General features: G+C 43.9%; 1 protein-coding gene across 1 annotated transcript in view; it reads left to right on the top strand.

Moving 5' to 3' along the window:
- The window catches only part of APPL1 (adaptor protein, phosphotyrosine interacting with PH domain and leucine zipper 1), a 59,382-nt gene that overhangs the window by 11,502 nt on the left and 32,236 nt on the right, over window positions 1–15,644 (top strand). Inside the window, exons 3-9 of the mRNA XM_040359241.1 lie at window positions 2,133–2,192; window positions 4,806–4,877; window positions 6,504–6,591; window positions 7,977–8,018; window positions 10,186–10,244; window positions 12,787–12,933; window positions 14,510–14,592. Of these exons, the coding sequence (XP_040215175.1) occupies window positions 2,133–2,192; window positions 4,806–4,877; window positions 6,504–6,591; window positions 7,977–8,018; window positions 10,186–10,244; window positions 12,787–12,933; window positions 14,510–14,592 (551 nt within the window). The remainder of the gene's footprint in view (window positions 1–2,132; window positions 2,193–4,805; window positions 4,878–6,503; window positions 6,592–7,976; window positions 8,019–10,185; window positions 10,245–12,786; window positions 12,934–14,509; window positions 14,593–15,644) is intronic.

The following is a 15,644-nucleotide window of genomic DNA, read 5'->3' as shown; positions in this document are numbered from 1 at the left end:
TGCAGGGGCCGGACAAATTTCAAACAGCAGGTTGCCACCCCTGCTTGACCGGGTATAACTCTTCCCCACACTTTAATCACTGATGTGTGTGCAACAGCACTGGGCACTAGAAATGAAAGTCGATTACGATGGATCTACTGTAAAGTGCTTTTTTTTTTTTCCCTTCAAAGTAGCAGATTCATGGTGGAAATGTAGTATACTGTGGGGAGAACAATAGCTAGATTCAGGTAGCTGTGTGTATCTTTGCGGCGGCGTAGCGTATCGAATTTACGCTACGCCGCCGTAAGTAAGTGAGGCAAGTGCTGTATTCACAAAGCACTTGCCTCCTAAGTTACGGCGGCGTAGCGTAAATGGGGCCGGCGCAACCGTGCCTAATTCAGATGAGGGAGGCGTGTTTTATGTAAATGGGTGGTGACCCAACGTGATTGACGTTTTTTACGAACGGCACATGCGCCGTCCGTGTACATATCCCAGTGTGCATTGCTCCAAAATACGCCGCAAGGACGTATTGGTTTCGACGTGAACGTAAATTACGTCCAGCCCCATTCACGGACGACTTACGCAAACGACGTAAAAATTTCACATTTCGACGGCCATACTTAACATTGACTAGGCCAGCTATTTGTTGGAATAACTTTACGCCGGAAAACGCCTTACGTAAACGGCGTATCTTTACTGCGACGGGCGCACGTACGTTCGTGAATCGGCGTATCTAGGCATTTGCATATTCTACGCCGAACTCAGCGGAAGCGCCACCTAGCAGACCAGCGTAAATATTGCACCCTAAGATACGACGGCGTAGGAGACTTACGCCGCTCGTATCTTAGCCTAATTTAAGCGCATCTGGTTACCAGAATACGCTTAAATTTAGGACGGCGTAGATTCAAACCTTTCTGAATCTAGCTACAAGTCTTCTTACAAAGCATGTAGAGGTCTGTCGTTTTTATCATAGGTAATCTTCAACTGTGAGAGACAAAATCTAAAACAAAAATCCAGAAAATCACATTGTATGATTTTTAAGTAATTAATTAGCGTTTTATTGCATGACATAAGTATTTGATCACCTACCAACCAGTAAGAATTCCGGCTGTTCTTTCTCTGTCATTGGCTCCTGCTGCTGTCAAATCCAGTGAGGCAGGCCTGAACCGCACTGTGTGTATCTATGGACTCACAAAGCCTGCACATACGCCCCATAGCCAGCGGCTTGCTATGGTGGCGCACGAAGAAGGGGATAAGTCTAGAGCGGTGGGGGAAGGGGGACCCCAGAAGAGGAGGTTATACTTCCCTGCACAGGACAGGTAAGTATACAATTTTTAATATTTTAATTAAAGGGGTTGTAAACCCTCTTGTTTTTTCACCTTAATGCATCCTATGCATTAAGGTGAAAAAACACCTGGCAGTCACCGGCCCCCAGCCCCCTGTTTTACTTACCTGAGCCCCTTCATCTCTCTGGTGGGGGGGCGCACTGTCCCTCTCTCCACGGGGTCCCTTGTCTTGATTGGATAGAATGACAGCAGCGCAGCCATTGGCCCAGATTCACGTAGGGAGCACGTATTTGTGAGCGGGCGTAACGTATCCTATTTACGCTACGCCTCTGCAAATTTGACAGGCAAGTGCAGTATTCACAAAGCAAAGTTGCGGCGGCGTACACACAGAGCCGCGGCTCGGCCCCGCCCCCTCTGTCTTCTGAATGGCTCGCTGGCTGTGATTGACAGCAGCATGAGCCAGTGGCTCCCACTTCTGCCAAAAGCCAATCAGGAGTGCAAGTTCCTGGAGAAGCACGGCTTTTGTGGACATTGGATCGAGGGGGGGGGGGGGGGGTCAGGTAAGTATTAAGGAAGGGGCTGGGGGACTGCTGCACACAAAGGGTTTTATTACCTTCATGCATAGTAATTAAGACTTGACTGACTAGATGTTTTTTCCAAGTCCAGTAGTAAATCCGTGTCAGGATGACAGCTCTGGGGCATGTGGCTAAGTCGGAAGGTTTACTTTCTTATTTTAAACAAATCCACAGACCCTTCCAGTAGCTCTTGGTGTTAATAAACCATCATCAATGAAAAGTCGTTTTTTTTTTTTTTTTGTTTGTTTTTTTAAATATGTTTGTCACTTTTTTTTTTTTTTTTTTTCAACAGAATGAGTTAAGTGCATCCACGCATCTGACGTCCAAGTTGTTAAAGGAGTATGAAAAGCAGGTATGTGGAACCAATTTTCTTCAATGTTGTTGGACTGGATGCTTGCAGCACACTAGTCTCCTGAAGGTGATCTAAGTGCAATGTGACGCTAAACACATCATTGCTGACCATACATATTTATGGGCGAACATATATTTTTTATGCCCTAGGTTTTTTTTAACTCCTCTTCTTCTTTTTTTTTTTTTTAGCAAGTTCAGACATCCCTGCCAGACACCATAGCCAGTCCTTGCCTGCTCTGTGCTCCTAGCGCCCTCTGCATTAGCTAAGCAATGCAGACTGGTGATCAGGGTCAGCCTGTGATTGGACAGTGAGTTAAATGCCACTTGATAGTTTACACTTGTCTAATTTACAGCTATCCAGATCAATTATACAGCCTCAAGCAGAGCCGGCAGGTTAAAGTGATTATAAAGCCTTAAAGCGGGGGTTCACCCTAAAACATCTATATACTGTTACATCCAGCATACTGCTGACATCAACAGTATGCTGTTTTTTTTTCGCTGTACTTACGTTTTTTTTTTTCGTTTTTTTCACCCGGCTTCCGGGTTCTCGCTCCCCCGGGGAGTAGGCGTTCCTAATACGAGGCATAGATGATTGACGTGCGGGTAAAGCGCGTCACGCCTTCCGAAAATATCCGAGATGGGACTCTGCACTTTACGGCGCCTGCGCAGTCAGCTCTACACGGCAGGCGCCGTATAGCGCCGTAAAGAGCCGAGTCCCCCTCAGATATTTTCGGAAGGCGTGACGCGCTTTACCCGCACGTCAATCATCTATGCCTCGAGCACAGAGCGTCTCCTGGGAGGATCAACACTCACTCCCAGGAGACATTGCACAGAGCTCCCCGTCGGGGAAAAGGAGCGACACGCCCACTCCCCGCAAGGAAGAAGACCCGGAAGTGAGGCTGAAGACAGGTAAGTGTACACATTTAAAAAAAAATGACAACGCTACAAGCCTTTATTAAGGCTGCAGATAGGTTAGCTAAAAAGTTCATTTTGAGGGTGAACCTCCGCTTTAAGGGTTTTTACCCTAATGCATTCTATGCTTTAAAGGCAAAAAAAACTTCTGTGCTGCACGTGTCCCCCCCCGCCTCGCCCCCTTATACTTACCTGAGCCTGGTCCAGATCCATTGATCCTCATAAGAGCAGCACCTCTCCCGGATCTATCACGCCTCACTGCACAGATTGATAGCATGGCTGTCAGTCAAATTCTGTGACGAGGGGGCGGGGCCAAGCTGCCCTGTCTGTGGACACAGACAAGGCGGCTCGGAAGCCAACCTGCATGAGTGCCCCCATAGGAAGCGGCTTCCTATGGGGCCACTAGGCGAAGAGGATGATCTGTCACTATTATGAACAAACGATCGGCACTGTTTGTTCATTCTTAATAGTACAAAATCACTTAGAGTTGCTCTGTGTAATGTATCTGCAACTGCTTGTACACACACACACACACACCAGTAACTTTACACAGAGACAAAGATCCGAATGATCTTTTACTATCGTGAATGCACTGCTGATTGTTTATTAATAATAGTGACACATCAATAAGCCTAGAGAGCGGGTGGAGTTCTGTGATGGCTGTACCTCCCTCCACAGAAATGCCAATAATTTGGGGTTTAAAGTGGGGGGCGCTACAGCCACCATACTGAGGTGCAGTTTGGGGACAACAAGGCCACCAATCAGAACGAGACCAAGTATATCCACTTGTTCACATGGGGAGTTAAATACAATTTTAAATGTTAAAGATGGTTCTCCTTTAAATGAACACCTCTGTAAGAAGTAAATTTATATAAAAAAATAGTAATTATATATATATATATATATATATACCTCTATCACTGAGAATCCATTATACATTCCCTATAGGTAAACATTAATCCTATAATAAGAATTGTGATTTTACTTCTACAACTTCTCATTATATCATATAATGTTAATAAGTAGAAAGCAGTCTCAAACTCTTACATTATACTTCCATTATGTTTATAACTACGTAAGTATGGTTTAAAAGAATAAATCTCAGCGTTTTGGTACAAAGTACAATGTACAGGGGTTGCTAAATTGCAGGTTATACTATAGCCATAAACAGTCAGCAGCGCACCTTTTACCAAGTTCACCTTTTGAATCATGTTACAATTTACACCTATATTGAGGGTGTAACATTGAGGGTGGAGGGGAGAAATTTGCACCCTAAAACAGTATAAACCCCCCCCCCCCCCCCAACACGTGATAACAGGTGGGAGTTCTTTCCCCCCAGAGCCATTCTCGCATTTAAAATTGGCACGTCTATGGTGTAGGGCTCCACCCGCACAACAACATCATTAATTGATTCATTCATAGGAATCTGTGAATGAATAAACTACAAGTCCCTTATTCCACAGTTTCAGATGGATTGGTAGTTCTCAATGAACTACAAGTGCAGTAACCAGTTTAGACAGTGTTCCCAGCTGGTATAAAGACAGCAATATCAAGTTGACAAGACTTCTACAGTTCTCCACACTATGCAAAATGGAAAAAAATAATAGCTTTAGATATTCTTTACAATAATATAATATCAATCTTGTACTAATAATGGTAAACTGATAACAAAAGCTGTTTGTTTTTTTTCTTGTGGTTGCAGCGGTTTCCTCTAGGGGGCGATGATGAAGTGATGACATCAACATTGCAACAGTTTTCAAAAGTCATTGATGAAGTAAGGATTTCCCTTTATAGTGCTCAGATTGCTGTTTGCTAAAATGCATACATTGTCCCATATGGCTTAAAGTGCGTGAACATTTTTTTTTAAATTTTCTTTAAATTTGTGCATTATAATGCATGCTTTTAAACTTATATAAAATTACACACGACAATGCATTTTTAGCATAGAATTATAATCAGATTTAAATGTCATATATTGTTTACAATGACAGTTTGCACTGACTTTCAAAGTCTCAGTGTATTTTGCTGCAATTATTTTTGATCCTGTCAGGAGAACTTTTCAGTAGCCACTTCCATGCATAGGGTGACTACACTGTGGCTATCGCATTAAAATTGGAGGTGTTGTCACCTATGTACAGTGCCTTGAAAAATAATTTATACCCCTTGAAATTTTCCATGTTTTGTCATTTTACAACCAAAACATAAATTTATTTTATACGACGGGGCAGATTTCTAGAATAAAAACTTCAGCTTCTGTACAAGTGTACATAATATTGACCCTCAACACTGGTGTCATGCCGCGTACACACGGTCGTTTTTCGGCATGAAAAAAAAATGACGTTTTTAAAAACGTCATTTAAAATCCTCGTGTGTGGGCTTCACATCGTTTTTCGGCTTCTGAAAAACTACCAAAAAAAACATGCTGCATTTTTTAACGTTGTTTTTTAAAATGTCGTTTTTCGTGTTGTAAAAAATGATCGTGTGTGTGGGCTAAAACGACGTTTTAAACCCGCGCATGCCCAGAAGCGAGTTAGGAGACGGGAGCGCTCGTTCTGATAAAACTACCATTCATAATGGAGTAAGCACATTCATCACGCTGTAACAGATAAAAAAGCGCAAATCGTCTTTTACTAACAAGGAATCGGCTAAAGCAGCCCAAGGGCGAATAGAACGTCCCCTTCAGAGTGCCGTCATACGTGTTGTACGTCACCGCGCTTTGTTCATAATTTTTCAAAAACGATGGTGTGTGGGCAACATCGTTTTTAATGAGGAAGTTGGAAAAACGTTGTTTTTTGGACATGCTGAAAAACTAAATTTTTTTTCATGCCGAAAAACGACCGTGTGTACGCGGCATCAGTTTCCAGTTTCCGCACTAAAAACTCACAGCATTGGTGCCATTTCTGCAATAATAGCCCCCAACATTGGGACCCAAAGGCCGCCAGCGGGGGACCTAAAAAGAAGAGGATCAGGTAAGTATAACATGTTTGTTATTTTTTTTTTTCTTTTAAATATTCTTTCCTTTTTAGAATCACTTTAATCCCTTGTATTTATAGCGGAACTAAACCCATCAACTGAACGATTTAAAAAAAAAAAAAAAAAATTCTTTCCCGGCATGCCGGGAATGTAACTGTTACATTTGTTCGTACTGTTAACCAAACTGTCAAACCATCAAATAGCTGGAATCATAATCGATCACATGTGCAACACCATGACAGTTGCAGATTAAACAGACGCTACAAGGACAGCTTCAATCCCTGAAAAGCATGGGAGGGTTTAGTTCCACTTTAAGTATTTCAAAAGACAATTTCAATTTATTTATTTTTCTCAGTTGCACTTGATTGCTACCCAAGTCTATAATTTGATGTGAAAGCTTTGATCTTTATATCTTCTTGTCTCACAGCTGAGTTCCTGCCATGCAGTGTTGTCCACGCAGTTAGCCGACGCCATGATGTTCCCCATTAACCAGTTTAAAGAGAGGGATTTAAAAGGTACTTTGCTGTTGTTTTTTTTTTTTTTTATGTGGTTTTCTGCCAGGACAATTAACTCTCTCCTTTGCTCCCTTTTGGTCTGCTCTATATACCATTAAGAGTGTTTTGGTGTATCTGCTTGAAAATACATGTTGATCCTGCCAGCAGTCTTGTGAGCTGGCCACTTCCTATGCTCTTTGCCTGTGCACAAGAAAGAAATATGGAGATGGCGAGTACAGGAGGAGATGAGGAGAGATCTGTGTCCTGTAATCCATCAGAAATAAGTAGGCATGGCTGACACCATATTAGGATTTCAGAGCTGTGTTGGCATGTGTAAAAGATGTGTAATGTATGTATATCTGCAAACCTTAAACTAATACAGATACATGGCAGACGATCTGGTCTCAGGCAGCTAAAAGCTCTCTCTGTACGCTGTATAAGGAGAATGCCTATAAAGTACTGTATTTTTGGTATATGACACCAGATGTTCTCCATGCTATATATCCATCCAGCTCAGATAGATGTTGGCGTTGCCAGGGAGCCAAGGGTACTTTGTACCACATATACTGGACCTGCCCCAAAATAGTACCGTTTTGGACGGAAACTCAGCAGTTGCTGTCTCGCCTCCTGGGAGTACCGGTCCCCTGGTCCCCAAAACAATTTTTACTAGGGCTGTCACCCCTGCTGATCCCCAAATCCTCCAAAAAATTGATGAGGCATGTATTAACGGCCGCGAGGTGCCTGGTCGCTCTCCATTGGAAGCGCCTGTCCCCCCCCCCCCCTCTCAAACTGACCTGTACGCCAGGATTAAAGATGTTGAACTGATGGAGAAAATGACAGCTAGGCTGCAGGATAGATTGGAGAAGCATGACGAGATTTGAGAAGCATGACGAGATTGGAGAAGCAGGCTCGACCCGTGGCTCAGGGCGGATGAGGATCCGCCCTGAGCCACGGGTCGAGCCTCCCCTTACCCCTTCCCTGCCTTCTCTCTCCCTACCTCCCTGCGTCTGCAGTCCCCCTTCCTGTTCTTTCTTCATTTCCCTTCTGATCCCTTCCTTTTATTTGTTTTTTGTCTCTATTATTCAAGAGTTTTTTTTTTGTGTGCTATGATTCGACTTCCGGCAGAATGTGCTGGTGGTTTAGCCGCCAAGCTCCCCCCGATATCTGCCTTGTAATGTGCTGCAATATCATATGCACTGTTTTTGCTAATGTTCGGAAGTTTTCTTTTTGTATTGTCTCCTCTGTGACTCTGGGGTTACCCTGTGTCTAATAAAATTGTTATTTGAAAAAAAAAAAAAACTAATACAGATTTGGTTCACTGCCCTGTTATTTCAGTGTAACACCAATTATTGTGCTGCCCGGTTTTATGCTACTAAATAACCAGGCCGTCATTTTTCTCATTGCAGAGATCCTGACTTTAAAAGAGATTTTTCAAATTGCCAGCAATGGTATGTATACCTTACTGAAGAAATTAAGTCCAGTTAAATATTACTAACTGACTTTATAAAGACCCTGTCATTAATTTCAAAACATTCTGGTAAAAGCAGAGAAAAATCAAGCATTATAAATGCTTACTTTTTTTTTTTTTTTTTCCCCTTTCTATAAAATAAGTTTTGTGGAGCTGCGGTGGCTCAACGCGATTGGCACTGCGCTGACAAGCCATTCACCTCTGCAGCTAGGGGTTCGGATCCCGGTCTCAGCTACATGTGAATTGAGTTTGGTGGTCTCAGCCCGGCTCCCGGTGGGTGTGCTATGCGAGGTAAGCCTGCGCTTAGTACGCTCACCCCCCTCCCACAAAAACCACCACACTTACACGCATTCGAAATTGGGTTAACATCACGCACTTTGACCACGCGGTCTCTAAAAAGAGAGGCGAAGGACTAACGGGGCTGGTTGAGCGGGCTAATCCTCTCACTCCCTTATAGGGAGTCCCTCTGCCCCGTTGGGCTTCAAAGCGGAGCAGGTAGGGCGGGCTGTGTGGGAGGATCCCCTTACACACCCGCAATTGCCACCCGGGACATGGAGAAAGGTGGCAGATTGCCTCTGGGGGAGGCCTGCCTACTCCCAACTCCTGCAGTCCGGCTCCTCTCTCGAGTACACGCACAAAATACACTTTAAAAATAAAAATTAAAAAAATAAAATACGTTTTATTAACTTGCAATGTGCCTTTGAGTTTGCTTTTGACTACCCCAGGAGAGTCCATTCTCTAGCACAGCCCCTCCCTCCTTGCACACCCTAGCCCTCTCCCCTTCTGGGAGTGTCTAATAACTCTGTGCTGTCCCAGCTCCTCCTCACCTCCCAACATAACTATTTATGTAGCTGCTGGGAGAGGAGTGAGGGGAAATACTATAGCGTCACCTAAATGACAACTCTGAGTCTTCTGGGGCTGCTGACTTCACATCCAAGAAGCAGTGGGAGGTTTTTACAAGTAAAACCTGTTCAAAATATGTTAAATTCACATGTTCTCTTATGGAAAGATTGTGGTTTCAATAAACGGTCTTGAAACAAGGTCTCTTTAACCCCTTCCATACAGGGCATTTTCACCCCCTTCCTGCCCAGACCAATTTTTAGTTTTCAGCGCTGTCGCACTTTGAATGACAATTGCGTGGTCATGCAACACTGTACCCAAACTAAATCTTTATGTTTTTTCCCCCCACAAATAGAGCTTTCTTTTGGTGGTATTTGATCATCTCTGCGGTTTTTATTTTTTTGCGCTATAAACAAAAGAAGAGCGACAATTTAAAAAAAAAAAAAAACACAATATTTTTTACTTTGTTATTTAATAAATATCACAATTTAAAAAAAAATACGTTTTTTTTCCTCAGTTTAGGCCGATGCGTATTCTTCTACATATTTTTGGTAAAAAAAATCGCAATAATCGTATATTGATTGGTTTGCGCAAAAGTTATAGCGTGTACAAAATAGGTGATAGATTTATGGCATTTTTATTTTATTAATTTTTTTACTAGTATTGGCAGCGATCTGCGTTTTTTTTTTTTTTTTATTGTGACCGTAACATTGCGGCGAACACATCGGACACTTTTGACAGACGTTTTTGAGACCATTGACATTTATACAGCGATTAATGCTATAAATATGCATTGATTACGGTGTAAATGTGACTGGCAGGGAAGGGGTTAACCACTAGGGGGCGCTGAAGGGGTTAATATGTTCCCTAAGGTGTGTTCTAACTGTAGGGGGGAGGGGACTCACAAGGGGAGGAGACCGATGTGTGTTCCTCTGTACTAGGAACACGGCATTGGTCTCCTCACCGCTGACAGGAGGTGGATCTGTGTGTTTACACACACAGATCCACACTCCTGCCGTGATTACCGGCAATCGCGGCCACCGGGCACCCGCGCCGGGTCACGAGCGTTGCCGCGTGCGCGCACCCCAGATCGCCGGGAACAGAGGACCACCCGGATCGAGAGAGGGTCCCTGCCGGGGTAATTTTACAATGAGCCGGTAGGGAAGTGGTTAATGGTTATGGTTTTATAGTCTCGTTATGGTTTGGGGGAAAAAAATGGCTGAAGTTCCATTTTAATTCAGCATTTTGTGGGGTCATTTGGGATGCATGGCTTTAGTTGACTGATATGATTTTATTTTCTTGTTTAGATCATGATGTAGCAATCAATAGGTACAGTCGATTGTCCAAGAAAAGAGAGAATGAAAAGGTTAGATGGTTAGACGCATGCTGCTATTGTTTTTTTTTCCTATTGTAATTGCTTATCCCTCCAGTGACTGTTTGTTACCTTGGTTTCAAGTCTTTAGAGAAGAACACTTGATTAGAGCCCATCTCCCGCTTATGAGATTATATATATATATATATATATATATATATATATATATATATATATATATATATATATATATATATATATATATATATATATTGTGTAAATATAATATTTTTTTATTTTTTTTATACTAAACACACACTTTAATTTACATTGTTTTTCTATTTCTGTATGTGGATGATGGCACTGTAATTATTTTAATAAAAAGTACTTTTTTCCTATTTGATATACAGCTGTCACATGTTCCAGCTCTTTCCCAGCCTGTCTGCAGGGAAACATAAGCAGGATAATGAATAATGTTAATAAACATTTGACATTGGCATACAAATATATATTTGAAATCAAATCTTTATTATTTTGTGGAAATAACATGGTGTGGGCAGATTTCTGGCAGTCACAGGCCATGCCTTGCCCCTCCAGCCTGTGCCTTAGAATAAGAGGGAGGTGAAGCCTTCATGAATCTACATGTAATATCCCGCCCCCTATTGTGTTTAGCTAATTAGTGGGCATGGAGGAGGAGGGAGGGTGTGAGCTGTAATTTACCACTTTGTGTACGCCCACGTGTGACTCTATAGTCACATGGGCTACTCGGATGTTATAAGGAGGAAATGCTCAGCATAGAAACTCGCTGACAACTGAGCATGTGCAGAGCTGCCAACACTGCTCTGCAAAATCCCTAGCTGAACTGGGGATCTGGACAGAAGGTGGAGATGGAGAGCAGCAGGACCAACCAGTTTTTTTGCATAATGCAGAAAATGAATCTCATTGACTGAGTGAGTATGAACAGCATGTAATACATCATTTATTGATGTGGGTTTAGTGACACTCTATAGCAGGGATCTGCAATTAGCGGACCTCCAGCTGTTGCAGAACTACAAGTCCCATCATGCAAAGCAAGACTCTGACACAAGGACGACACCCAGAGGCAGAGGCATGATAGGACTTGTAGTTTTGCAACAGCTGGAGGTCCACTAATTGCATATCCCTGCTCTATAGAAAGTACTCCTGCTTCCCAAGTTAAAGCGGAGTTCCACCCAAAAATGGAAATTCTGCTTTTCGGAATCCTCCCTTCGGTGTCACATTTGGCACCTTTCACGGGGGAGGAGGGAGCAGATACTTGTGTAATCCAGATATTTGCTCCCACTTTCGGGCATAGGTCGCGCAGGGACCTACGCCATGTCTGGCGCCTCCTCCACCCCCCCCCCGCTGTCTTCTGGGAGACACACAGGTCCCAGAAGACACAAGCGGCCCGGTGAGATCGCACAGCAGGATTCGCGCATGCGCAGTATGGAACCAGGAAGCGAAGCCGCAAAGCCTAAGATGGCAGCACCTCCAGCCGAGGGGCAGAGTTATGCCTTACTGTACGTCTCGCACCTATTTGCTTACATACGTTCCCCCTTGGAAGTTAATACAGTCTAGGCGGGGTGTGAGGAAAGGGCATGTATGAGGACACTGATAACCAGGTGATTACCTACAGCCATGGTCATAGTGGCGCTCCAAATAAGCATTTTAATAAATAAATAAATAAATAGTAAGGGCTTGAAACATTACACTGGCTCCCAGCTGTTGATCATTGTTATTAAAAATTAAGGGCCAGATTCTGAAAGGACTTACGACGGCACATCGCCATGTACGCCGTCGTAAGTCCCAATTCGACCCGTCGTATCTATGCGCCTGATTCTTAGAATCAGTTACGCATAGATATCCATTAGATCCGACAGGCGTAAGTCTCTTACGCCGTCGGATCTTAACTACAATTTGTTTTTGACCGCTAGGTGGCGCTTCCGTCTAATTTCGCGTTGAGTATGCAAATTAGCTAGATACGCGAATTCCCGAACATACGCGCGGCCGACGCAGTAATGTTACGACGTTTACGTTAGGCTTTTCCCGGCGTATAGTTGCCCCTGCTATATGAGGCATAAGTGCGGCGTACCAATGTTAAGTATGGCCGTCGTTCCCGCGTCGAAATTTGAAAAAGTTACATCGTTTGCGTAAGTCGTTCGTGAATGGGGCTGGACGTCATTTACATTCACGTCGAAACCAATGACGTCCTTGCGGCGTACTTTGGAGCAATGCGCACTGGGAAATTCCACGGACGGCGCATGCGCCGTTCCGCAAAAACGTCAATCACGTCGGGTTACAGTAGTTTTACATAAAACACGCCCCCCTGATCCAAATTTGAATTAGGCGGACTTACGCCGGCCGATTTACGCTACGCCGCAACTTACGGAGGAAGTGCTTTGAGAATACAGCACTTGCCCGTCTAAGTTGTGGAGGCCTAACATAAATCGAATACGTTACGCCGCTGACTGAAAATTTGGCCCTAAGTGTTTTTTTTTGTGGGGGGGGGGGGGTGTGAGAGGTTAAGCAAGTTGCCTGCATGATCAGGGAGTAATATGGGCTCTTTATTCATTTGTAGACCAAGTTTGAAGCCACAGAAGACGTGTACACCGCCAGGAAGAAGCAGCACCAGACGATGATGCATTATTTCTGCGCCCTGAATACCATCCAGTACAAGAAGAAGATTGCAATATTGGAACCACTTTTAGGTTATATGCAGGCTCAGGTACGCCTTATAACTTCAGAAATGAACTGAAAGGCACTTTATCTAAATGTCAGCCTTCTTCTGAGCGATTAATAATATTGATACATCTTAGCCACTTGACCTCTGGAAGATTTACCCCCCTTCAGGACCAGGCCATTTTTGCGATCTGGCACTGCGTTATTTTAACTGATAATTGCGCGGTCATGCGACACTTTGCCAATAAAATGTTCTTATTTTTTGTGCTATTAACCGCTTAAGGACCGCCTCCTGCACATATACGTCGGCAGAATGGCACGGCTGAGCACAAGCACGTATAGGTACGTCCTCTTTAAGTGCCTAGCCGTGGGTCGCGGGCGCGCGCCCGTGACCCGGTCCGAAGCTCCGTGACCGCGGAGTCCCGATCGCCGCTGGAGTCCCGCGATCGTTCTCCGGAGCTGAAGAACGGGGAGAGCTGTGTGTAAACACAGCTTCCCCGTTCTTCACTGTGGCGTTGTCATCGATCGTGTGATCCCTTTTATAGGAAAACACAATCAATGACGTCACACCTACAGCCACACCCCCCTACAGTTAGAAACACAAATGAGGTCACACTTAACCCCTTCAGTGCCCCATTGTGGTTAACTCCCAAACTGCAATTGTCATTTTCACAGTAAACAATGCATTTTTAATGCATTTTTTGCTGTGAAAAAGACAATGGTCCCAAAAATGTGTCAAAATTGTCCGAAGTGTCCGCCATAATGTCGCAGTCACGAAAAAAAGTAGTAAAAAAAAATTTAAAAAAATAAAAATGCAAGCAGATTGGTTCCCCTAAACCAGGACTCCGCCCACATCAGGCAGCTTTGTCTCGGAGGATCTTATAATTCCCCCTTAAGGCAATAAAACTCTCCCCTATTTTGTAAACGCTCTAAATTTTGCGCAAACCAATCGATAAACGCTTATTGCGATTTTTTTTTTTTTTTTTACCAAAAATAGGTATAAGAAAATGTATCGGCCTAAACTGAGAAAAAAATATTTTTTTATATATTTTTGGGGGATATTTATTATAGCAAAAAGTAAAAATTATTGCATTTTTTTCAAAATTGTCACTCTATTTTTGTTTATAGCGCAAAAAATAAAAACCGCAGAGGTGATCAAATACCACCAAAAGAAAGCTCTATTTGTGGGAAAAAAAGGACGCCAATTTTGTTTGGGAGTCACGTCGCACGACCGCGCAATTGTCAGTTAGACACAGTGCCGAATCGCAAAAACTGGCCAGGTCCTTTAGCTGCCTAAAGGTCCGGGTCTTAAGTGGTTAAAGTGGTTGTAAACCCATAAAAAAAAAAAAAAAAACAGTGACAGTAGAGATGCACCATACTTCTCACTTTTTATGGCATTTGCCACTTGCTATTCCCATACATCACTTTCCATACAGAATGATCAATGATTTCCAGTAGGAAAAATTGATTTTTCCATGTAATGACTTTACAGGCCCTAAACACAAATGTATGTATTTTTTCAATCTATTTAGACTTTGGTTTTGAAGTCCAGTTTTAACACAAAATACCGCATCTAATAAAATGTTTATGCTGCTTTTTTATATATATATTTTTTTCCACAGATCAGTTTTTTCAAAATGGGCTCTGAAAACCTTAATGACCAATTAGAAGAATTCTTGTCCAACATCTCAACTAGCGTGCAAAAGTAAGTGTTTTGATTCTTTGAGGTGGACTTCAAGGCTTGAATTGGGCTTAAAGAGGAGCTCTAGTCATTTTTTGTTAAAAGTCAGCAGCTACAAAAACTGTGGATTCTGACTTTTAATAAATTTGACACTCAACTGTCCCAGGAACCAGTGATGTGCTCACCCAAGCCATCCTTTCCCTTCATCTTCTGTGCCCAGCGCCGGGATCTCAACTGTGGGCACCTGGCTGTGACAGCTTGTGGCTTCATAGCCGTGTGCCCACTGCGCATTGTGAATGGTCCCCCAGTCTTCTGGGACCTGTGACGTGTCCAAAAAGACTGCAGGGAGGGAAGGGGAGTGGAGAACTTCTGTGCGAATTGCCTAGGCAACCTGGGGCTCTCCAGCTGTTACAGAACTACAAGTCCCATCATGCCTCTGAGAGTAATTGTAACTGCAAGCCTTGCAATGCCTCATGGGAAATGTAGTTCCACAACAGCTAGAGGCCTACCCCTGGCCTAGGTAATCTTAGCCCCCCCAGTGGCGTCACTAGGGTTGGTGTCACCTGGTGCGGTAATACTTGGTGCCACCCCCACCCCCTGGCACTAAGTAGGCTAGTGCGTCGGTGCGGTTTTCCCCCTTAACCTACCACAATGGATGGAGCTGGGATGGAATTGGCTGGATGGATGGAGCCGGGATTGGATTGGGGTGGTGGATAGAGCTGGAATGGGATCAGGGGAATGGATGGAGTAGGGATGGGATCGGAGGATGGATGGAGCGGGCATAGGATCAGGGGGGGTAGATGGAGTGGGGATGGGATCAGGGGGATGGATGGAGCGGGTATGGGATCAGGGGGGATGAATGGAGCCGGGATGGGATTGGGGGGGATGAATGAGCGGGTATAGGATTGGGGGGTGGGTGGAGCTGGATGGGATTGGGGGTTGGATGAAGCCGGGATGGACCTTTGATTTGGGGGGGTTAAAGGATATGTGCTAGGGGGTGCTTTGGGAGGGGAGAGACATTGCGCTGGTGGAGGGGTCAAACTTCATATCTGCCCCCTCCTACTTTTAGTACAAGT

The sequence above is a fragment of the Rana temporaria genome, chromosome 7 (genome assembly GCF_905171775.1).
Source record: "Rana temporaria chromosome 7, aRanTem1.1, whole genome shotgun sequence".
NCBI classification, from domain to species: domain Eukaryota; kingdom Metazoa; phylum Chordata; class Amphibia; order Anura; family Ranidae; genus Rana; species Rana temporaria.
Note: the sequence above shows the minus strand (reverse complement) of the source record. Positions and strands in the feature narration are given on the sequence as shown.